Source organism: Notolepis coatsorum (genome assembly GCF_963971535.1).
Source record: "Notolepis coatsorum genome assembly, chromosome: 2".
Taxonomy (NCBI): domain Eukaryota; kingdom Metazoa; phylum Chordata; class Actinopteri; order Aulopiformes; family Paralepididae; genus Notolepis; species Notolepis coatsorum.
Genome location: NC_140166.1, coordinates 42,277,984 through 42,303,473, shown reverse-complemented (window position 1 = coordinate 42,303,473; position 25,490 = coordinate 42,277,984). Strand labels below are relative to the sequence as shown.

General features: G+C 42.2%; 2 protein-coding genes across 3 annotated transcripts in view; one reads left to right on the top strand and one right to left on the bottom strand.

Annotated features, from left to right (window-relative positions):
- The window catches only part of zdhhc8b (zDHHC palmitoyltransferase 8b), a gene marked incomplete at its 3' end in the record, with an annotated part of 161,598 nt that extends 152,930 nt beyond the window's left edge, over nt 1–8,668 (bottom strand). The window contains 1 exon segment of the mRNA XM_084338031.1: nt 8,423–8,668. Coding sequence (XP_084194157.1) covers nt 8,423–8,532 — 110 coding nt within the window. The 5' untranslated portion in view covers nt 8,533–8,668.
- Nucleotides 8,669–9,594: 926 nt separating this feature from the next.
- pgam5 (PGAM family member 5, serine/threonine protein phosphatase, mitochondrial) overlaps nt 9,595–25,490 on the top strand; it is a 33,475-nt gene continuing 17,579 nt past the window's right edge. The window contains exons 1-5 of one of the 2 annotated variants that reach the window (XM_084307305.1): nt 9,595–9,723; nt 9,836–10,098; nt 12,293–12,465; nt 21,759–21,884; nt 21,986–22,074. In XM_084307305.1, the coding sequence (XP_084163431.1) occupies nt 9,881–10,098; nt 12,293–12,465; nt 21,759–21,884; nt 21,986–22,074 (606 nt within the window). In that variant the 5' untranslated portion in view covers nt 9,595–9,723; nt 9,836–9,880. Of the gene's footprint in view, nt 9,724–9,835; nt 10,099–12,292; nt 12,466–21,758; nt 21,888–21,982; nt 22,075–25,490 lie in introns of both variants that reach the window. The other variant, XM_084307304.1, reaches the window with a different exon arrangement.

Genomic DNA, 25,490 nt, shown 5'->3' with positions numbered 1-25,490 from the left:
CTACTTACAGGCAGGAGACCTCGTGTCATACAGGCAGGAGACCTCGTGTCATACAGGCAGGAGACCTCACGTCATACAGGCAGGAGCCCTCATGTCATACAGGCAGGAGACCTCACGTCATACAGGCAGGAGACCTGAGACACACTGCTCTCCATGGTGGATTTAACAGGACCGCCACCGCACCTTTCTCCACTGCATATCGCCGACTTTTATAAAGCTTGTATAACTAAATGTATTTGCAGTTTTAAGAGGTGGTTGTTGTCGAAGTAAAGTTCTTACAAATGCTGTGCCACGGCCCGTGTGAATGGCCCAGTGTTACTTAGTTACAACATTTACAATCAGACATCTTGGAATTCTTTTGCAAGCTCAGCTGGCACGTCACGCCTCTGATTCCGGAATGCCGGCATGTTATCTAAAATCAAGCCTGGTCTACAAGATACACTATACGACCGGGGTGCCCATGTACATGTCAAAATACTTCCCAAAGGTCAGTGAATACCACAACCACTACACCAGAGGAAGCTCAACAAATCATGTTAAACCCAGATTCGGCTCAAACAAGGGACTAAACACGTTTCGCAATTATGCCACAACAATGTGGAACGCCCTACCCAAAGCTGTAAAGGAATGTGAATCCCTGCCCACATTCAAAACCGCCCTTAAAGAGCACCTACGGGAGGCTGCAATTCGAAACTGGCCACCGTAAATGCCCAAAACCCCCACCACCTCCTAATAGACAGTCTCCTCCCCACCGCATGTATATATTCCCTCCCCGCCGTATGTATATTCCCCTCCCACCCACCCACCCCCTCCTAATGTACAGTCCCCTCCCCATCATATGTATATACTCTGTCAGGATCTAGGGGTAACAGTACTGTATATTTGAATACCGCCTATGTCACAAATGTATCAGTACTAAATACCTATATGTCCCTATGCCATAAATGTCATGTATGTTATGTATGTCATAAATGTCTATATGAATTGAAAATGGGGGACCCTGATGGAAACAAGACAAACGTCTTTCTCAGGTCTGCATCCCCTTAACAATTGTATGTATTGAGCCGTACTGTATTGTACCCATTCTGCAATCTGTTAAATAAAGTTTTCATTCATTCATTCATACATGGGGGCGGCATTATGCCGACTTTGTTTGGTTCAATGTAAAGAAAAAGCAAAGGCGGCACAATGAGGGTCTTCTTTGCGGCAAAATGGCTGGATCTCCGTTTTAAAAAGGGGCTTTTGACAAGAGCGCATTCCAAAATTAGATCAACTTCAAAATCTGGCTTGATTTTCTGTAGAGTAATGATATCACAGGATATAAAGCAATACATTCAAGCTCTCAATCCCGTGAACAGTCATCCCGAACAAGCATTTTTGGGCTGAAACTGAAATCTCTATAGAAGTCTTTGGCTAAAACAAGATATCATTTGCAGTGTCCAAGTGAAATAAAAGTGTTATATTCTTTAGACCCAAGCTGGAGACAACATGGCATCTCTATTGAAGAAGTACCCGTCTCTAGGGGAGACCAAACAACATCATATTGTCAAGAAGAGTGGAGACAGAACGGAGTTAACACAGATCGAAGAGAAATATAAGCATAAGCCTGTGTGGTCAGTGGGGGGATTATGTCAAGTACAGTATAGCCTCTCTGGGAAGAATATTTTCTTTATAAATGGAAAAAGCAAATTGCTAATGGGTTCTGGGCTGAGTGTCAAGTTGGAGCAATGCGGTCCGTATTCAAGCTGTCAAAAGTGCGTCTTTGTCAACAGTAAGGGGTTATTATTGAATATGATCAATTATATGAAAAATCCATTATTGTAAAGTAAGTGAATACTGGGGTCAAAGTATTTTCACAACCTGTGCTACATGAAAAAAGGTCAGACCCACATGTTTATGGATGGAAGTTGGGATGCATGAAATGAGTGATATATTTGAGAATGATATGATATATTTTCATTTATAATGCCCCCCCCCCCCCAGCCAATTTTTACATCGGTCCGGGGTGCAGCCCGGGGAAAGAAGAATATGAATAAATAGACAGGACAATGGAGACAGGGAACCAGGCAGACGGAGAACATAAGAACACCTCAGACACACAACACAACAGCAAAGTAACTCAATGATCCTCTAGAGCGAAAAGGTGGGTTTTAGCAAGGCCTTGAATGTCTGTACGGTGTTGGCACTTGGCAGACTTGATGTTGAGAGGGAGCTTATTCCACAGTGTCTGCGCCATCACTGCAAAGGCCCGGAAACCCTGTGTCACCAGCTTGGCCCGCGGGACCCTCAGACACAGTTGGTCATTCGATCTGAGGGATCTGGAGCTGACGGGTTGGACCAATCATTGTGATGTTTACGCTGATCTCACCTTGTGCAGTAGAGGCCTAAAGTGGGGGGCATGATTGCCATCCCTATGCTCTCTCACAGCACTGGTATCTCCCTGTATATCTGTAAAGTACCAACAACAGCAGAACCGGACACCGTCCGCAATCATCAATCCCTCTCCCCAAGGTGCTGCTCATGAGAGAGGAAATATGGAAGAGGAAATTACATTACCTATCTGATCTGACAACGCTAGCTGTGCCACAAAGCCCCACTGAAAGCTTTATCCCTAGTGAAGAACTAGCGTTTATCTCCACAGACCAGCAGACAGTGGCTGGCTGCAACTACTTTATGAATGGCTTAAGGCGTCTTGTGGCCTCGCCAAGTTGCTCGTCTATCGTCAAACAGCATGGCTCCCCGGCTGCCTCTGACCTTGGCTGTTGGCCACCGGTTTATCAGTATTTATCCTCCATGTGTCATGAAGACTAGATCCCTGCTTACCCCCCCCCCCCCCCCCCCACCCCCACACACACACACCTAAGACATGGAACTCAGTGGAACCAGCGATACTCAAATCCTGTTATTGTGTCTGATGCTAACAGCTAACTCAATCTGGCAGCGTGTGACTGGAGAGAGCTTAAAGAAAAAGAGATCAATATCCCTTGCCTTCTACAATTGCGAATGATAAAAGTTGTCCCTGGGGGTGGGTCATGGTGGTTGTTGATGAGTTCAAAGGACATAACTCTGAATTTCAGTGTTCAAAATGTGTTGTTGTGTATTATGTCCTATAAGACCAGTCAGTCTGCATTAGCGAACATTCAGTGTTGTTGCTCATCATGGCCCGTAGTCAATATCGCCTCATTCCCAAATGTGTGTTTTCTTAACTAATAAACTAATACACAGCTCTGTAGAAAATGATTTTTGGGAAAAATGAAAAAAGGAGACTGTGACACTATTTAGGATGTTTTAAGGGGTTTCTGGTGTGGAGCTGATAGCATCACTATTAGATTTCATTCGCCTTCCCCCCCCCCAAAATCAAATTCCATGACTGTTCCATCATATAGCCTCCAGTACAATTTCCATGACCAAGACGTGTCAGTGTTAATGTTGTTATTTGGGTTGTTATTCCATTAAAAAGATAACAAAATCTAGTATATGCAGCCAAACCTGACATTACTGGCTGAAATAAATAAGATTTTTTTAAACAAATTTCCATGACATTTCCAAACCGTTATGGACATGTGTAATTTAATTTTCCATAACTTTTTCAGGTCTGGAAACAAAACAACACCATAGTCACATTCCATGACTATTCCAGCCTGTCCCATGACCACATGGACCCTCCACAACAACAACAATAATAATAATAATAATAATAATAATAATAATAATAATAATAATAATAATAATAAATAATAATAATAATAATATGGACGTGTTGCAGTGCCAGAACAATCAATTATGCACATGGACAGATCTTCATGATAAAAACACGTATTGCTGAACACAGGAGTACGATACGGAATGGAGATGAAAAAAGCCCAGTAGCTTTACATTTTAAAAGGGCACACCACAATCTCATCATTAAGATACCTTGGAATAGAGAGAGTGCATCTTCCAAGACGAGGGGGAGATATAGATAATCTCCTACTGAGGAGAGAAGTATGGTGGATCCATTATCTTAAAACGATGGCACCAACAGGACTCAATGAGGACTTTGACATTAGACCTTATTTGTAAATTTAACTTATAGAGGGAGACAGTCAATGGACTTTGTTTTTTGTTTGTGTTTTTTCATTTTTGTTTTCAGTGACTAACACTGCTGCCTATCTGTAAATTATGTCTTAATGTTGTGTTTAACATAGATATTTCTCAAATCTTCTAAAAAATTTAAAATAAAAAATGTCAAATGAAAAGAAATTGTTACTTAATCATGTATAGAATGTATCATGCAAATCTTGGGACCGCCCCTGATCACCAGGTGGGGCTGATATTCAATTTAGTTCACTTCCTGTATAAAAAGATGTCAGTGTTGTGTTGTCTTCATGCTTGAAGAAGACCGGAAGGGTCGAAACGTTGCATCTGCCTTTTTGTCAAATAAACACCTTGGAACTACTAATGAGTTGCGAGCACCGCTTTGTCTTACAGATCTTCATGATAAACATAGATTTATTAACAATACACATTTATCAAAACACATTTAAGGGATCAATAAGCCTGGCTGAGAGGAGAGCGCTTTTCTGGCCATGAACACCCTGCCGGGGAGAGTGGTGGGGGCTCTGAAGAGAGGGGGGGGGGGGGGGTACTATATTTTATAGGCTATTCAGGAGTGGTGGGGGCTCTGGGGAGGGGAGGGGGGATGGACAACATGGCATTCCAAGGGTAGGGGTCATGAGGGCCATTGTTCAAATGTAAAACGTGTGGCATGGACCCAGCTCCAGACTAGAGTCTGTGTTCTCTGGTGCGTCTATGGTTAACAGCCGGTTAACCCCTTCACTGTGACAATACAGAAGGTTAGCCCTTTACTATCACACAACCGACGGCGATGCTCCATCGTCGGTTGTGTGATAGTAAAGGGTTAACCTTCTGTCGTGTGGCAGTGAAAGGGTTAAAGCATTAGATAGACACATCTATCTAATGTGGCTGCTGTATGTCAGATAATCATGAATTGTTACACTGAGTGGTATATTTGATAGATTTAACAGATGAATTAGCAAAAAAAAACAGACAACCAATTAATTGAACTACTGTCAAAGACAGATGGCAAATACTAGTGCTGCTCCCGAATGGTCATTTAGCCTAATCGTCCAGTTTTAAATCGACCAAGATTTTATGACTCAATTAAGTACATTTTTATGCTTTTTCCTGAAAAAGATGATAAGCACATCTCTGGTAAGCATTAGATTCAAAGAGATCCTTCTGCATTATTGCATGTGTAAAGCTCAAATGTGACAGATGTGTTGATGAAATCAACTAGTAATTGACAAATCTATGAATGAATCGAATTAATCCTATCGACTAAGAAGGACAGCCCCTGTTCACACACAAGTCCATGTCACAAGACAAGAGTGGAACAGGCCTGAATGGACACTCATACCAAGTGGAGAAAGGAATCTGTGAACAGGCGCTTGAGTGGTTTTTACTAAACACCACCACAAGTCCACAACACAAAGAAGAAGACCGCCAGCTACGGTAAGTATAATCACACTCCGGATGTGGATTAGGATCAACGCAGGGTGCATTCAATTAACGCTTTTTTTTTTAAACTACAAATTAATATTGTGGAGATTACCACAATGTTTCAAAACACCACAGCCAGGAGGGCATGAAGAGAGCACTCAGAAGGGCTATAATCCCTGAGCCCTAATGCTCGCGTGTTGGAATAACATTAAATCTGAGATTAACAAAAACCTCAGGGTTTTGACATCATTTTACTGCATTATCACTTATCGGGCAAAGAAAATGGATCACCGGCCAGATTACACAATGCACAAAGGGGAAACGCACAAAGGCAGTGGGTTGAGCACTAATGAGAAACAATGGAGTCTAAAGGCACTGAATTAAATCCAATCCAATGGATCTATACTGAAAGGGAGGAAACAGATGTGGAAGCTAGAGATTAGATTTCTGTCACGTCAGTTCTCATACTCTCCCCAGCTCTCCTTACTGCACAGATATTTGGGTTCTTAATGCCACCACTTACTGACAAACTCTTTTAGAATTGATTGCCATATATTAAGAACAGCTGAGCACAGTTCTGGTCTATCAAATCAATTGATGGCCTTTCCAAAGATCCATCCATATATTATCCACACAGACAGCCAACAATAATAACAGCCAGCCTTGACATTTTGTTTATGTATGAGGTGTTATGCATTTGGCAAATGGCCATGGGCATGGAGGTCCGCAGTGGCTCGGGAGGTAGCAGTCGTCTGGTAATCCGGAGGTTCTCGGTTAGATTCCCCCTCCTCTCAGGCAGCGTGTCGAAGTGTCCTTGAGCAAGACACTTAACCCCTAATTGCTACTGATGAGCAGGTTGGCACCTTGCATGATGGTTGCCTCCACCGTCGGTGTGTGAATGTGTGAGTGAATGGGTCAAATGTGAGGAACAAATTGTAAAGTGCTTTGGATAAAAGCAATATATAAATGCAGCCATTTACCATGTATGGATTGAGCTACTCAGTTTTATGTTCATGGCAGGATTAGGCCACTCTGGTGAAAGTCCTACAGCCACACAGCGCCGGGTCAAGGCCTACAATAACAATAGTGGGATCCTATTATTATTGACATAGCTCACGGCGGGACAATATTGTCACAAGCCTCGCTATGACTAAAAGCTCAGTTTATGATCAGTTTATAAATAATGCTGTACTAATATATTCTAATTCTATATCTGTGGTTTAACATAGCCTGCCGCGTCAGATCCAAGGAAGTTCAAGGAACTTATTATCCATGACTCAATTCTTCAAAGAATAACAGGGTAAAGTCCTAATCCGAACCATCTCCCCATCTGCTGAGGGATGACATCAACCCCAACGCAAACCGCCACAGGACACGCAAGTCGGACCTCTGTTGTATGTCTGAACGCTGTATCCGAACGCAGGTTTCAATTTCAATATGACGACGATACCTCAAGACCTCTCGCCCTTTGTAAATCAGACCATTTGGTTTATGCAAAGCCTTGCACAGGAGGTAAAGCCACCGTCCAGGTTGGCAGGGCAAGCCGCCTACAGACTTTCCTTTAATCTTGGCAATTAACTCAAGAGCACAAAGCCATGCTATAAAACCCAGCGTGTATCGGTCTTTCCCCCCGAGTAGGTCCAGGCCAGAGGACAGACAGATCCTAAATCAATGGAAAGAACTCAGAACACACTATCGTTTCTCGTCTCCCCCGTCCCAAGAAATAACAAAAACGAACCCCCCACAAACAGAGCCACTGAGTAATGTCAGCAGCACAACAGATAACACTTGGATCATGTGATTGATTCACAGCAATAATGCCTGCTGCAAGGAGGCATTTGATCATCAGAAGCACAGTCTCACAAGCACTGCAGGACAAGTGACATGTCATGTGGTGTAAGCAGACATCACAGTGCTCTCAGTTTAGGAGTGTGTGTGCGTGTGTGTGTGTGGTCGGGATCGACATAAATTAATACAGCGATAAACTTTTTAGAAACATTTGCTCGTGGGCCGGTTGTTGTAAATAGAACGTGACATGTTATTTACACTTGTGGTTTGAGGCGTGTGTGGGTATATGTTGTCATCGTCGAGGTGCAAATCATTCTGCATGGGGGGGAAACAACTATTCCAACATATTAATATTCAGTGGACAAAAATATGTCTTACAACGGAGGAGAGGGGGGGGGGACTAAATTGGATATAGGCTGGACTATAGGCTGGACTTGTGATGGTGGTAGTAATCATCCTAAAACATCCAGTGGGGGGTGCAGATGGAGCAGTGTGTGATAAGTAACAGCCCCCCGCCTGTCTGGACCATGTAACCACTTTAATTGCATCAAGTGGCTTGCCCTGGCTGCATGAATGAATGAATGAATGAAAACTTTAACAGATTGCAGAATGGGTACAATACAGTACGGCTCAATACACACAACCAGACCAGACCAGAGAAAGACGTGTGTCTTGTTTACACCAGGGTCCCCCATTTTCAATTCATAGTGCACTGTGCAGCATTTCTTCAATAGAAAGTCAGTCGCTGCTGCGGCCTACGGCAGTCGGTCGGTGACTCTGCACGGTAATACCGTCTATACTTTGCATGGCATCATGGCCATGATGGGGTGTTGCTTGGGTGAAGTTTTCCCTGCAGATATTAATATAGCAAGAAAGATCCCCATGAGACAAAGGCAGCATCGGCCCCGATATTGCACAACGACATTTAAACAACAGCTTGACCCTCACGGGGGGGGGGGGGGGGTATACACCGTAATTCTTAAATAAACGCAAGTGAGTCGAGTCCTCCTATCGTCATGCCCAACTTTGAGCAGCAATAGACTCGACCCGCACCTCCGCGGTGGTGGTGGGCGCATAATATGAAAAATAGCATACATGCGCCCCGATGATGATGTGAGCAAAACAAACTTACGTGAAAACGAAGAATAAAGTTGTCGATCCCACAAGGAGTGTGGCAGCTGTAGACACCGGGATGTATCTGGTGGGTTTAAATCTCTTTCCAGCGCTGTTGTTGTTGGGCATTCTGTAATTTCCACATTCCTCAATTATTTATTCCAAATTGGAGTCGCGTGTGTGTAAAGATCCCGTGTGGTGTGTGCAATGTGTGTCTACTGTTATTTATAAGAGATTCAGCCCGATCCGTGTTGCTACTACTACCCGTTAAACCCCCTGCATATAGATCTAAAGATAGACGCGGCTCGGAGAGAGAGGCGAGCTTGGAGATCCCAGCCCACTGGTGGTGAGGTCACTGAGGTGGAGCCTCTCTGTGCAAACCTCGCAAGTAGTGTCCTCTCTTCTCCAGGGACGCTCATTATAATAAAGACTGCATTGCATCTATTATCATTCTAAATGAACCCCATTTATCCGTTTTCATTTGTATAATCTTAAGCCTTTTTGTCAATTCATATGCATGTTTTTTTTGCATTGGTTGGACGCACCACAAATGTGTACCACTACCTACACATTTTTTCAATGAAGATTTAGTAAAAAAAAAAAAAAAACGCATTCATTGAGATTATTATAGGGACTTGTAAAAATTCTACTCTGCAATGTAAGAAAAAAAAAAAAAAAAGCTGCAAGAAAACGGTAAATGTCTAGGCATCAACGGTTGCCAAATGATTACTGTCAAATTTCAGTAAAAATCAAATACATTTACAGATTACAACCTTTGGTTAATAATATTTTGATAAAGGGTCATTTACTGTATTTTTATTATGGTATTTACACTTAAAGTAGAAAAACAAAAGTCATCTGTAAAATAACAGTGAATTTCCTGTGGGGAAAAAAACATATTTTTTTACAGCGTACACAGTGGGCTAGTCTAGTTCTATAATGTATCGTGATGATTCGTGGGATATGCGCGCCCTCTAGTGGCAGACTTGGACATGATTTACGCACTCGCCAACTCCTCTTATTGACCCAGATGGGACGCCGTAGTCAGTGTCACGCACTTGTTCAATAGGGGATATCTGCAGAGCCGCAAGCCCCGCCCACGCACAGTCAAACCTAGTCCAGTCCAAGCCACGAGGCCCCGCCCAGACGTTGGGCTTGCGGCTCTGCAGATATACCCTACTCCACTTGTTAGTGTAGCTAGCTGACGTTAGCAGCACTCTAAGCTGCGTAACTGAAACAACTATTATTAGCTTGCGATTAAAGTGTCGCCAGCCAGATATTCTTTCTCCAGAGACTGTGTTTCACTGACCAAAGACTCAGGTAATAACGCCGCTGCGGAAAGAAACCCTTTCTCTCTTCCAAGTTCCAGTATGTCCCAGGAGCTCAGCTCTTATTATTATTATTATTATTAACACGTTTGTTCCGGAGACAGGTCGCGAACCCATAACTGCGGTTCCACAGCAGCAGCATCATCATCATGTCATACAGGACGACTTTAAAACTGCTGTGTGGGTTCGCTGGAGGATCCGCGGTCCTCGCCTTTGTGGCCGGCGCCGCCGACCGGTGGCCGCAGCAGACCGGTGGCCGGTGGAGACTCGCCGTCCTCCAGGCAGCGCAGCCGGCGTGGAGCGCCGCCACAGCGGGGAGCCACACACCCACACCGACGGGACACGCCTGGGACTTCAATTGGGACAAGTACGTGGTGTGTGTCTAGTGTCTCCCTTGTGTTTATATTCCCACGTGTTTTACGTTGTAGTGGTTGGATCATGTCAAAGCTGTTTATAGATTATTTAGGTTTACACGTTTACCTACATGAACACTTTGTAGATCTGGTATGTCATAAATGTCTAGATGCAACAGTACTGTCTAGTGTCTCTACCTGTATGTCATATATGTTGTGATGAATTGAAAACGGGGGACCCTGATGTAAACAAGACGCATCCCCTTAACACTTTGATTACCGGCAATGCGGTGCGCCTTACCCCCGTTGAATGCCTTCACCCACTTCAATGATAGCGTTGTGAACGCATATACTATTATCTTAAATTATGGCTATGTGTCTAATCTGGCCGTCGCTGATCAATGACTTGTTTGCAGTCAACATTGTCGAAACGGATTGTTTTTTAATCAGTTAATTTCCGTTTTATAGCATTTTGAAAAGCCCTAGTTTTCTTGAAAGTTTCAGGAAAATATAGAGATTCCGTGATAAACGGCATTTACTGGAATATTCTGGAATACACAAAAAATGTTGTCATTTTTCAGCCTATTTATGAATAGTTTTCAGCTAGATTATCGATAGTGTATGTGTACTCTTATGCACGCTAGAGAAGCGGGCTGAAAAATCTATTCTCATTTCCTGATCAGCTACACACACACACACATAGGGCGCTGATATCTCTGTGAAAACAGATCCGATTATCCTAAGACTGGTAAAATAGATTCCTTACCTCAAATCAGATGTTCTCAAAAAAGATTATTCCAATTCCTGATCGCCATTCCAAATATCGATCGTGTTTATTGATTCAGTGCTGGGTACTGGAACAGGCACGTGCACACATGGAGCCCAAGGGGTGCTTGAGCACCTGCCCTTTTGAGCCTCATAAAAAAAGTGCCCTTTTTGGGGGAAAAAATAAAAAATTGCCGTTACACATATAGACTGCCCTTCCAACTGAAAAATGTCAGGATAGAATCAAAATATTAGGTAAAGAGAGAGAGAGATGCCCCATATTCCATTGCAGTTTGCACGGCCTCCTCAGCGTGCCTCTCCGCGGACCTATATTTTATGCATAAGCGTGGGTGGTGATGATGATGATGATGATGGAAACCGCTGTGGCGCATACAGTTGAATGCTGGTATTACACTCATTGAGGGACACGAAGAAGTCAAGTCCGATGGGATTTGGGAATCTCGAATACTAATCGGGATTGGAATAAAAAATGCATTTATATTAAACAATACAGAATATACAGCACTTCTTGGGGGTAAGCACTTATTCCCTCCCCCATGAACATTTATAGAGATGTATGGGCCTTTTAAGTAAGTGATAAAAGTGTCTTTCAAGGATAAGTGAGCTCCTGCACTGATTATTATAGTTCAATATTCAATATTTGATCACCAAAACCCCCCAAAAAGCCTGAAAAGGGCCGTTAAAAATCGGGGTCGCGCGTTGCGTGCGCTCGGTTAAAACACACACAGGTATAGTGCCCTTTTCAGCCTTTGTGAACCTGCCCCTCTAAAGTCCTGTGCACGTCCCTGACTGGAAATATGTATTCCACGCTGTTTTCCGGCTCGGCAATCACTTCGATCTCTTCGGATGGCTTGCCGGATAAGTAAAATGAGGAAACTGGATTCCCCCCCCCATATCAGTCTAATCCAATGGGGTGCAGTTACACAGGGAGAGACGATAGGGGCGGTATTTTTCCAATGGAGCTCAGAGAGAGGTTGCTGTACTAACCTGAGGCTAGATTGATGAAATATGAATTCAAATCTCTAATAAATAAAAAAAAAACGACAAACAAACGCTATATGAATGAATGAATGAATGAGAACTTTATTTAACAGATTGCAGAATGGGTACAATACAGTACGGCTCAATACACACAATTGTTAAGGGGGTGCAGACCAGAGAAAGACGTTTGTCTTGTTTACATCAGGGTCCCCCATTTTCAATTCATATTGAAATATAGCGTTGCTGGCATTCAACGGTCGGCATGAACTAACGACATATAGCGTCGTTGGCACTCAAAGTTTTAACAATTGTGTGTATTGAGCTGTACTGTATTGTACCCATTCTGCAATCTGTTAATAAAATTTGTAATCAATCAATCAATATACCATAATGATACAACAGCACTTATTCTCATCACTTCTTTTTTACCCCTCTGTCCAGGAGGGACCCATCCGCTCTGACCAATGGGAAGCAGAAAGAGAGCGTAGCTGAAGACCCCAGTTCAGAGCAGGACAATGGCAAACCTAAAGCCACACGCAACATCCTCCTCATCAGGCACTCTCAGTACAACCTGAGCGGGAGCGGAGACAATGAGAGGATCCTCACACCATTAGGTTGGTTCGGTTATTCAATGAAGCGCCACCCCCCCTTTTCTTTCTTGATCCTACGTCCATCACAACTGTTGCTTCCTGAAGCAACAGTTGTGATTGGAGGAGCAAATTGAATCAAATCAAATTTATTTGTAAGGCCCGACAACACATGTTAATGTCCCCATGGGCCGGACACGTCTTCTTTACGTCTTTACGTCTGCTCTGAACTTCATAAAAGTCAGACAAAGCTTTCCAAAAGCTCAAACGGTGAACTCCAAGCCCACGTGGTTGAACAAAAAACTCAAAGAAACAGACTAAGAAATGACGTAAACACCATGATCAAAACCGCAAAAAGAAATTTCATCAACGACAAAACTGAGAAAAACAAACCCTGCGAACTTTGGAAATTACTAAATAATCAACTAGGCTGCAGTAAAAAACTTAAAACCAGATTCTCAAACATAAACATAAAGACGGACAACACGCTCATCACAGACAAGCTGGATGTAGCCAATTACTTAGACATCTTCTTCACAAACATAGCCACAACACTGGTAAACAAACTACCCTCCCACTCAGGGCATTATGGGGTAGAACACATAGTAGCATACTACAAAAACCTAGGGGTCCACAAAGACGACTTCAAACTTGAAATGGTAACAACCGATGAGGTACTCAAAAAATTGAGCGCCCTCCAACCTAACAAGGCCACTGGCCATGACAACATCCCCTCCAAATTCCTCAGAGACTCAGCAGCCGCCATCACCCCAGTCATCACACACATAATAAACCTCTCTATAAAACAGGGACACGTCCCCAAGGACTTCAAAATTGCGAGAGTGACCCCTCTGCACAAAAAGGGCAGCAAATTAGACCCAGGCAACTACCGCCCTGTTTCTATTCTTACCTCCATCTCGAAAGTCATGGAGAAAATAGTCTACGAACAGGTCGAAAAGTACCTGCCGGAAAAAAATCGAATCTACAAATTCCAATCTGGCTTCAGAACGTCTCACTCCACTGACGCATGCCTCCTCTATTTGAACGACCGCATCAAGCAAGAGGTGGACGCGGGCAAATACTGCGGCATGGTCATGCTGGACCTACAAAAGGCCTTCGACACTGTCAATCACTTTGATTGATTGATTGATTGATTGATTGAAAAGTTTATTAACAGATTGCAGAATGGGTACAGTACAGCTCAATACATACAATTGTTAAGAGGATGCAGACCTGAGAAAGACTTTCGTCTTGTTTCCATCAAAAAAAATAAATAAATCGAACCCTGTACTAACCTACACTATAACACGCAACAATTGATGAACATTGTTACTCAGCTGATAGAGTTGTACCCTTCTTGCTGTCTTGTCGTACAGAACTTGTAAGTCGCTTTGGATAAAAGCGTCAGCTAAATGACTAAATGTAAATGTCCATCAGGGTCCCCCATTTTCAATTCATCATATGACACATACGACATACAGATAGACATACACTCCATTCTGATTGACAAGCTAAAAGCAATTGGTTTTGATAGTTTATCAGTGAGCTGGATGCAATCCTACCTGGAGGGGAGAGAACAGATGGTAGAGGTAAACGGTACTCTATCCCCCCCCTCACAGTGAGCTGTGGTGTTCCACAAGGAAGCATCAAAACAAGCTAGTCAGACTACTGCTTGACCTGACTCCTAGAACCCACCTCACCCCGGCCCACTTTGACAACCTAGGATGGCTTAGAGTAGACGACAGAGTACAGCAACTTGCAATGGGCCTGGTCTACAAGATACACTATGCGACCAAGGTACCCATGTACATGTCAAAATACTTCCCAAAGGTCAGTGAATACCACGATCACAACACCAGAGGGAGCTCCACAAATCATGTTAAACCCAGATTCGGCTCAAACAAGGGACTAAACACGTTTCGCAATTATGCCACATCAATGTGGAACGCCCTACCCAAAGCTGTAAAGGAATGTGAATCACTACCCACTTTCAAAAACACTCAAAGAACACCTACGGGAGACTGCAATTCGAAACTGGCCCCTACAAATGTCTTAACCCAGTTGTACAGTAAATTACCAAGTATGGCTTTGTCAGTATTCCAATGTACAGTGTCCCCCTACCCCAACCCCCCCCCTCCAATGTACAGCCCCCACCCACCCAACCCCACCCCACCCACCCAACCTCCAATGTACAGTTTCTACGTCAAATGTATATACACTTTTTCTGGACACTTTTTGTATCACAAACAGTACTGTATTTGCAAATCTGATATGTCATGAATGTATAGATGTAGCAGTACTGTCTATCTGTATGTCATATATGTTATGATGAATTGAAAATGGGGGACCCTGATGTAAACAAGACGAAAGTCTTTCTCTGGTCTGCATCCCCTTAACAATTGTATGTATTGAGCTGTACTGTACTGTACCCATTCTGCAATCTGTTAATAAACTTTTCAATCAATCAATACTAGGACCGCTACTCTACCTAATTTATGCAAATGACATGTCGTCAGCCTGTGACTGCAACTTGTTCCTGTTTGCGGACGACTCAGCCCTGCTGGTCTCTGACAAGAACAAGTTGCAGGTTGAAAACCCTCAGCTCGGAACTAGGCAAAATCTGCATATGGCTCGCTGATAACAAACTATCATTACACATGGGCAAAACAGAGTCCATTCTCTTCGGTTCAAATAACAAACTCAGCAAGACCGACGGCTTCTCAGTTACAGTGGGTGACAATATTGTCACAAGGAAAGACGAAATTACCTACCTGGGTTCCATCCTAGAGGCAAATCTTTCCTGTGACAAAATGGCATCCAATGTAATAAAAAAAGTCAACCAACGAACTAGATTCTTGTACCGGATCTCCTCTCTGGTAAACAAGAATACCCTGAAGACTCTGGCAGGAGCACTCATTCAAGGGTACTACGACTATGCATGCACCTCATGGTACCAAAGCACCTCAAAGGCGCTTAAAACAAGATTACAAACATCACAAAACAAACTGGTCAGACTACTACTTGACCTTACCCCCAGAACCCACCTCACCCCTGCCCACTTTGACAACCTAGGATGGCTTAGAGTAGACGACAGAGTACAGCAACTTGCAATGGGCCTGGTCTACAAGATACACTATACGACTAAGGTACCCATGTACGTGTCAAAATACTTCCCAAAGGTCAGTGAATACCACAACCACTACACCAGAGGAAGCTCAACAAATCATGTTAAACCCAGATTCGGCTCAAACAAGGGACTAAACACATTTCGCAATTATGCCACATCAATGTGGAACGCCCTACCCAAAGCTGTAAAGGAATGTGAATCCCTACCCACATTCAAAACCGCTCTTAAGGAGCACCTACGGGAGGCTGCAATTTGAAACTGGCCACCGTAAATGCCCAAAACCCCCACCACCTCCTAATAGACAGTCTCCTCCCCACCGCATGTATATATTCCCTCCCCGCCGTATGTATATTTCTCTCCCACCCACCCACCCCCTCCTAATGTACAGTCCCCTCCCCATCATATGTATGTATATACTCTGTCAGGATCTAGGGGTAACAGTACTGTATATTTGAATTAGGGCTGGGCGATATGGAAAAAAATCATATCGCGATAACGATATGATAATGTTATCATATTTCTCGATATCGATAATTATCGGATTGTTATAAGTATATATTATTATTATTTTTTTTTAAACAACATATGTATGTTTATTTTGCAGCAATTCTTTGTCATTGCCGCCATCTTTAGTGTTACATCCCCTCACACTCCAGTTCTCAGGCTGCAGCTGGTTTAAAAGCGAAAGTAAACCGGCTTCTCTGCTGGCTGTGGCTCCAGGGGAGTTGAACAGTTCTGGCTCTGCTAGTTTATTTTTGATCTTTTGGCGCTTTTTTGGTGGACAAACCACCGCACATGTGCACCGTGACTTGTGACTGGAGTCTAGTTCTGCTAGCACACATAGCCTACTGTGTACAGACGGTTTCAAACTGTATTTTAAATTAGAAAGCAAACAAAATAAATGGACAAGAGAAAAATAAATCTCAATTTGGTCAGTATTGTCATTTGGACAAGCAAAGCTATTACTTTAAGTTGCAGGCAAGAAAGACAAGTCTGTCCACTGTCTCTGGTTTTAAAACTGCCCTGTTGCAGGTCACAAAAAATATATATATTACCAGTGCACTTTAGGATTCATTTTAAAATTCTTTTATTTGCTTTTAAAGCTCTTCATGACCTTGCTCCACCCTACCTCTCTGAGCTGCTGCAGGTCTATACACCTTCTCGCTCTCTCAGGTCAGCTGACCAGCTACTCCTAGTAGTGCCTACAACTAGGCGGAAGCTCAGGGGGGACCGTGCTTTCTCCGTTGTCGCCCCCAAAATGTGGAATGAGCTGCCACTGCAGATTAGGCAGGCCTCATCACTGCCCCGTTTCAAAGGCCTCCTTAAGACCCACCTTTTCTCTCTGGCTTTCGACACCATGTAGCTTGTTGATTTTATGATCTTATTGTCTTACTGTGTTGTTGTTGTATCGTTTTGTTACTGTGTCCTTTGCTTTTAAATATTTTTTTTTAAGTACTCTGATATATTTAAATGTGTATTGCTGCCTATATTTACCTAATGTTTTTTATCTCTGTTTTTAGTGCTGCTAATAGTTTTTAATATGCTCCCCCTGTACAGCACTTTGTGCCCCTGTGGCTGTTAAAGCGCTTTATAAATAAAGTTGGATTGGATTGGATTAAAAAAATCGAAATCGTTTTTTTTCTTCTTTTTTTTATATATATATATATATATATATATATATTAAAAAAAAGAAAAGAAAAAAAACGATTTTTCGATTTTCTTTAAATTTCGATATTCGATATCGATTATTAAAATATATCGCGATATTTATCGTTATATCGCCCAGCCCTAATTTGAATACCGTTTGTCACAAATGTATCGGTACTAAATACCTATATGTCCCTATGTCTATATGAATTGAAAATGGGGGACCCTGATGTAAACAAGACGAACGTCTTTCTCAGGTCTGCATCCCCTTAACACTTTAATCGCTGGGAACGCCGTAACTCGTCTTTGCTTTGCTCGCCATGCTCATTCTGCCGAAGACGCCGTAACTCGTCTTTGATATCAATATTTCAAAAATCTGTGATCGAAATCATATTTCTCCTCTGGAGACATGAGATGTACTGGTGAGCTCCACTCAACTGTCTAACGGTTCAAGAGCGCCATCTACAGGAAGTGACGCGCCAAACAGGAAGTGCTCATCCATATTTCGTCCGGGCACTCGCGATCGTTAGCCGGACTCCATCTCAACACACTGGATAATCAATCGCTCGCCCTAACTCAATAAACAACGTTATTTGGACGTATATAGTATTATACAACCTGGAAATGGTTCATCCAGATCAACATCCCATAATCGAAAACTGTCTACTCCAAGCTGATCGTCCAACGGCGCGAGGAAGATACGGTAAGATCCAGTGTTATTTTCTAACGTGTTCCATATAAACTGCTCTGATGACCATATGACCCACACTATCAATCAATCAATCAATCAAATTTATTTATATAGCACATTTAAACATGACACTTGTCAACCAAAGTGCTTCACAAAGGATGCTTGGTTCATACACATACAGCTCATTATAGTAATATTCCACAATTATTACATTGATAGTAATAATGGCACACAGTCATAAATTCACCAACACGCGCATTTGTTATACATGCAGGACTCTTTGAGACAGACGTATTCGTATTACCGCTGCCATGTTTGGCGCGAATGATATAACGTTGCCCACGGAATTATAAACGACCCCCCGCTCATCCGGTCAATATCAGATGATACGTACGTAGTAACTTCTAGAAGTACCTCCAGTTGAAATTTTCTATCTGGCACAGATCGCTACCAAACTGTATTTGATCATCAATATAATGCATTTGGGGCTATAAATCAAGTTCTGGAGAAAGCTGTAGAAAACGATAAAAACATACTTATACTTTAGACCAGGGGTAGGCAACCCTAGGCACGCGGGGGCATTTGCATAGGCACAGGGGGCAGCAGTAAAAAAAAAAATAAAAAAAAATATATATATATATATATATATATATATATATAATTTTTTTTTTTTTTTTGCTCTGAAATATTATAGTGAAATATTTTGCACTGTTGTCGCATTTATCTTGTTGAAATCCTCCCACAGGTTCTTTTTACTACCACATATTTAATTGAGACCCTTTATTTGTTTATTATTTCAATTTAGCTGGAAATACATTGCTACATCATTCAGTAACATTTGCAGAGCCTTATAACAAAAACATTATTACGGTCACCATTGTGACCAGTGGGATTAATCAACAATTTTTATTATTTATTTTTCTATTTCATTGAACATTGCACATGTTAAAAGCCATTTTCTTTTACTCAAAATGTGAGTATTACCAAGTCAACTTGTGTTCTTAAAACTTAGGTTGAAATAATGTGGTTGTGTACTTATTTTTCTGTTAACTTATTATGGATTGAAAACTGAAAACCTTAATGCACAGTAACTGAACTCAATATTTTTAAGTTCTGGTAACTTATTATTATAATTTTTTTTACAGTGTAGTCTTGCGATCAATCAAAACTTATTTACACGATATACCTCACATTCACCCTCCATTCACATCCTGGTGTTCTCCTGGTGTTCTCCATTAGGCATGTAGGTGGAGCTATGACAGCACACGTACAGTATGTGTGTGATGTGTCCAAAAATGAATGGGCAAATGTGAGTGAAATGGTCGCACTGTATGCAGCTGTTTGTCTGCATTGCATTCCCCCCCCCCCCCCCAACTCAGATTTAGGGTTGCTACAACCATCATAATAATATTGTTAATAATAACAATAACAATAATGATGTAATAATGTAAAAATTATCATTAAAAATACCGGATTATCAGAAAAAATAATTACGATGCATGGAATATTGTTGAGGCACACTAGTTACAACTATATTTCAAACAGGCACTCCATGTCAAAAAGGTTGCTGACCCCTGCTTTAGACCATATTTTAGTATGAATATGTGAATGAAAAAGTATAACGTTGCTACACCCTGAACAATGGATATAGGACATTGAATGGGCCATAATAATGTCAATTTAGCAATAGAATTTAAAAAGTTATAGCCCTGCAAAGAAGGGGAACTTCTCCATAGACAAATAGAGCTGGCTAGGGATGGTTAATTATGAATTTAACCATGGCGATCAAAGTGTTAACAATTGTGTGTATTGAGCTGTACTGTATTGTACCCATTCTGCAATCTGTTAAATAACGTTTTCATTCATTCATTCAACACTATAGGGACCAGCCACGAGTTAACTCGTGTTTCGGTGCCATGCGTTGTGGACCAGAGCCACGAGTTAACTCGTGGCAAGTTGTTATTGTTTTATTCCATATTAATAACGCTATTAACGTCCGCGATCGACTTGCAGGACCTACCCACATATTTGATTTTCGAAACATGCAATACCGGCCAGATCCGCTTAGGGGCACCATCCCTCCACTGCAGTATCATTGAGGGCGATTGAAAAAGATTTTTTTTACTGTCTGTGGGCGTTTCATATGAGCCTCGGTTCCAAACGAACACCCTCCATCTTTGATCCAGTTATCGCCCGCCGCCTCCATTTCATCCATAGATGCTCTGTAATAGTCCGGATTCTACGCAGTTTGTTTTATTTCATTCGTATATATACAGCAGAAATGGCGTTTGATATAACGTGACTAGCCTTTAGCCTATTATCTAGCTCCCCAGAAAAAAGACTAGGCGAAAACTGCGATAAACCTTATATTCACGGCGCTATAAAATGACAACCAACCGATGGATTTTTATTTTCTTTAAGCCATTATGAAGGCACGGTTTATGCACTCAAGTGACAATGAGAATGGACAGATAGCAATACTATAAAGTATATATATAGCTGTTAGAAAGTACATCGGTTTGTTGACAACGCTCGGTCCTCTGGCCTATAAATTGGCGCAAGACTCTGGTCGCCAAAGTGTTAAACAAGTCAAGAAGAAACATCACAATAAATCAAGAACAAAAAAAAACACCATGAAGTCCAAAAAATTTAAAATAAATAAATGCAACACTCCCAGACATACCCCATGTGAAGGTATGGAAAAACTCACTAAAACCTAGCTATAGGAAAAAATGCACCACAGGCAATGTGGAGGAGAGAAACCTTAGAAGGGCCGTTCAAGGGGGGGATCTCCCTTCTTAGATGTCAGTGATAGTAGTGTTGCAATAAAACAGGCGAACAGTTGGTAAGCATGCACTCATATGCGTAATCAAACACAGATAAGTGCATGCAACAGGGGTTAGAGAGTTCCCATGTTTGTAGTGGGCTGAGATGGAGCAATAAATACATGTAGTGAGCATATGCATACATGGTGGTGACAGTAGAATCAAAGTATATAAGAAAATTGTGAAATTAAGTAATAGATAGAAGAACTAAGAACTACTGCAAAGACAATAGCTCAGGGCCGTATGCCCCGGGGGGAGGAGAAACCACTCAAAATTGGTCAGGGAAAAGCAGGTAAGGTTCAGCGCTGCAGGCCAGACCGAAGGCGGTATGAAGCTGTTCCATGGGACCGGTTGAGACGGAGACAGAGGTTAAAAAGGTTCTTCTGCAGACATGGGAGCAAATAGACATCCTAACTAAACTAGACAGATTAATCTAAGGGTCAGTCCCTGACCAGGTGAGATCAGGATAGGTTGAAGGAGAGAGAGAAAAGATGGGTCTTAAGCAGGGATTTAAAAGCTTTGACAGAGCAGGCGCCCCTGACGACGGCAGGTAATTTGTTCCACAGGTAGGGAGCGCGGTAGACAAAGGCTCTGTGGCCGGCGGATTTCTTTTTAACCCTAGGAATCTATAGAAGCCCCGCATTTTGTGAGTGCAGAGCACGAGCGGGCGAGTATCGAGAGATGGGATCGGATAGATAGAGCGGTCCAAGCCCATTGAACATTTTGTAGGTGAGGAGTAGCACGTTAAAGTCGGATCTGGCTTGAATAGGAAGCCAGTGTAAGGCGGCCAAAACTGGTGTGATGTGATCAAATTTCCTAGTTTTAGTTAGTATCCATGTAGCCGCATTTTTCAACAGCTGTGATTGGAGGATCAAGAAAAGAGGGCCGGAGCTTGGGATAGGTCTGACTGCTAGTTGTGGTTATCCAGTACTACAACTCACTTGACTTGTGTGTGTTGTGTTTACATGATGCCAAATGATTCCTATGGATGAAGTAATTTCACTATAATGTTCTATATATCACCCGGCAGGTCGGGAACAGGCAGAGTTTACAGGCCAGAGACTGGCGGCATTGGGACTGAAGTATGATGTCATGGTCCACTCCACGATGGCCAGGGCTACCGAGACGGCACACATAATCAGCAAGCACCTCCCAGGTCAGTCGAGATAAACACTTAATTGGGAAGCTGTGGTGCTCAACATTAACGCTAAAACAAAGTTATAAAATGGATTATTTTTTTCCTGTCTACTGGTCTAGGAGTGGAGCTCCTGAGCTGTGATTTGCTGAGAGAGGGTGCACCCATTGAGCCGGTACCGCCTGTGACCGACTGGAAGCCAGACGCCGTGGTGAGAGAAACCATGCCTCCTCTAAATCTAGAGTGGACTACTGTGGGTCTGATGATTTCCTGTGTTTGCATTCCTGTGTACTTGCTAGTGTTGTCACGATACTGGAATTTCGACTTCGATACGATACCTTGAAAAGTATCGATACTTCGATACCATTTCGATACCAAAAAAAATATATATATATAATATATATATATATATGTATTTTTTTTAAACAAATTTATCTTTTGTTGCTGGTTGATTCTCCTCAGCTTCTCTCTGGTACTATAAGAGAAGATAAATATAACCCTTTTAAAACCCTTTGTTTATCTTTAGATCAGAGAGAGAGAGAGAGAGAAAGAGAGAGTGGCTGCTGGAGATTTGAGGTCTACCGAGCGCACCTTTCTAGTTATGACCCGAAAACAAGGGTACTTGAGAGAGAGAGAGAGAGAGGGAGATTTCTCCGGAGCTATGCTCGGAGCATTTATTAACGTTACATTTTCAACAACATTGCTGCTAATTGGACACTTCATGGAGGCGGGGTAACGTTGTGTCGAGTTCATGCGTGTACTAGTGTAGGATGGGCTCCGCTCGACCTAACGTTGGAAACGGGGTAGTTGTGTCGAGTTCATGAGTGTACTGGTGTAGTGTGGGTGGGCTCGGCTTGACGTTACTCCGTTTCCATGAAGTAATTATAAATGTGGCCAGCTAGCTAGCATAAGCTAACGGAGGAACGACAGCTAACGTTAGCTAATAATAGCTTTGTTTACAAACTGAAGACAGGGCTCCCGGCTGTGAGGGGGAGGAGGCTGCAGCAGCTTGTGTCTGTTGCCAGTCTCTGAGGAGGAGGCGGAAGGGCAAGCGTGCTCTGGCAGCGCGTCAGTCTGTCAACAACTTGCAGGAGCAAGCCAGCTGGTATCGGTACTGCAGAAAGTATCGATACTTCGGGAAATGAGTATCGAAACCATTTTAAATATTCAGTATCGATATGTATCGATATTTCGATATTTTTGACAACACTAGTACTTGCTAAGTTAACTTTCTGCTGCCCACATGGTCTCTCCATGCAAATGTCTCATCGTCGAGTGCTTGTTTAGGCCTGCGGCACTTGAAGGTGCCAACCCACTGACGGCCACTGACATCAGTGTTTCTGATCGATTGATTGGAAACTTTTATTTATTTTTTTATTATCTTTTCCCCCCTTCTTTTTCCGTCTTTCTCCCATCCCAATGTTAGTCGTTATGCCAATTCCCAATCCCCTTCCTGGTCGCTGCGCACTCTACCCCCTACCGTCGGTCTGGGAGGGCGGAGACTATCGCATGCTTCCTCCGACACATGTGTAGCCAGCCCACCGCTTCTTTTCACCTGGCAGCGTGGACTCTCACTGGGAGAGTGTAACGTGTGGAAGGTCACACCACCTCTCCCAGATCCTTCCCTTGCTGTGCAGGCGCCCCGACCGAACTGTAGGAGTCGCTGTTTACAACGACCAGGACCCACCCACGCCGGCTTCCCACCCGCTAACACTGCCAATTGTGTTCGTATGGACGGTCGGCCAAGCCGGAGGCACCACAGCCGGATTCGATCTCACTGGCTCTGTGGTGGTAGACAGACGTTGCGCTACCCGGCCGCCCTTGAAAACTTTATTTAACAGATTGCAGAATGGGTACAATACAGTACAGCTCAATAGTCAATACACACAATTGTTAAGGGGATGCAGAACAGAGAAAGACTTTCGTCTTGTTTACATCAGGGTCCCCCATTTTCAATTCATCATGACATTCATGACATACACAAGTTACAACATACAGATATATATCATGACATTTATGACATACACGACATACAGATATACAGTACTGTTACATCCAGACATTTATGACATACAAGATATACAAATATAGAGTACTGTTTAAGGGAAGACCACCCACCTAAAACAAAACTTTCCTGATTTTGGGGCAATTTTGAGATTTTTGTATAATGTTGCCCCTTTACATGTCTTCTTTCAAACTAGTGACAAGAAAACTTGTTGCTTATTTTGCTTCATTTAGCATGATTGCATCCATAAATGTGCACATATCGAATGGGGAAGTGCCTCATTTGCATATATAAACATAAAATTCAGAAAACTTGCAATATATTTTTTCTTAGTTTATATGTACATAACAAACTGGGAAAGTTTCGTAGTGATATCTATTCAAATATTTTCTTTGCCTATTAGGGGGTACAGTAATCGGTTGTGTTGTTTGTTACTAAACTGTTACTACTACTACATCATTATTATTATTATGGTATTATGTTCAGTTATCAGGCATGTGTTTAGGTTATCTTTTTTTCTTTTTTTTTTATTATTGCAAAACAAAATTATTAAAAGTCAGTACTCAACACACAATGCATAATGAAACTAACAATTAAGATGGCTAAAATGACATGCAAGCACAGAAACAGAAAGCAAAAAAAATATATAATAATATTTTACCGTATACAGTGTATATCCAACGAAATTACCAATTATACCAATGTCTTATACAGGATATACCCCTAATACCTGTTATCTAAAACCCTACACACATATGCTCCAGCTCGAACCCCCCCCTCCCGGACCCCTCCTTGGATAGTACCTCCATTATCCCTCGCTCCTAACCAGACACTACCATTATAAGCTAGCTTTTATTCTCTCCACCACTTCTAACCACATTGACATTTTGGATTCATTGAGACCCAAAATTCTTGCTGTAGATATTTCTTGATAAATCACATAGAGATATGTAAGAATCCAGACCTTCCGGCACATTTTTTCCGGTTGAAACCATCGTGATGCTATCAGCTTTTTAGCCACTGTGATACCAGATAAAACCAATCTCTTTAGCTGTGGATGTACTCATAGGCGGCGCGTGCGCTTTAGGGCAGGGTAGGCTCTAAAAGGAACGCCCCCTTTTATTTTTGGTCGCAAACTGTCCAGGGGTTCTGATTTCATATACACACACACACTACTAGGCTATACTACAGCGAGCCCCACTCATTTATATATAGTGCAAATTAAGTGTTCAAATGAAGGCATCCAATAATATATTAACCATTGTCTTACCTTAATGCAGATAAATGCGACATCCAATATGATTAACGGTTCACTGATCATGAAATATGAACTAACTATACAATTGCAATAGTATTAGAAAGGATATATAATAACAACACAACAAGGTTTGTTTCAAATTCAAGGACATTTATTAGAGAATCAAGAGGTTTATTCAGGGAAATGTCATGTGAAATGCGGGTGGTCATCGATTGTGCAAAATACAATAATAAAATAAAAACGGTATTAAGAAGACATAATGTGCATGATAAAAATAGACATGCTAAATTCCTAAGACGGCACTGGTTCCTATATACACTATTATACAATATATAATTTTAACTCCGTCATTATACTTATCTAA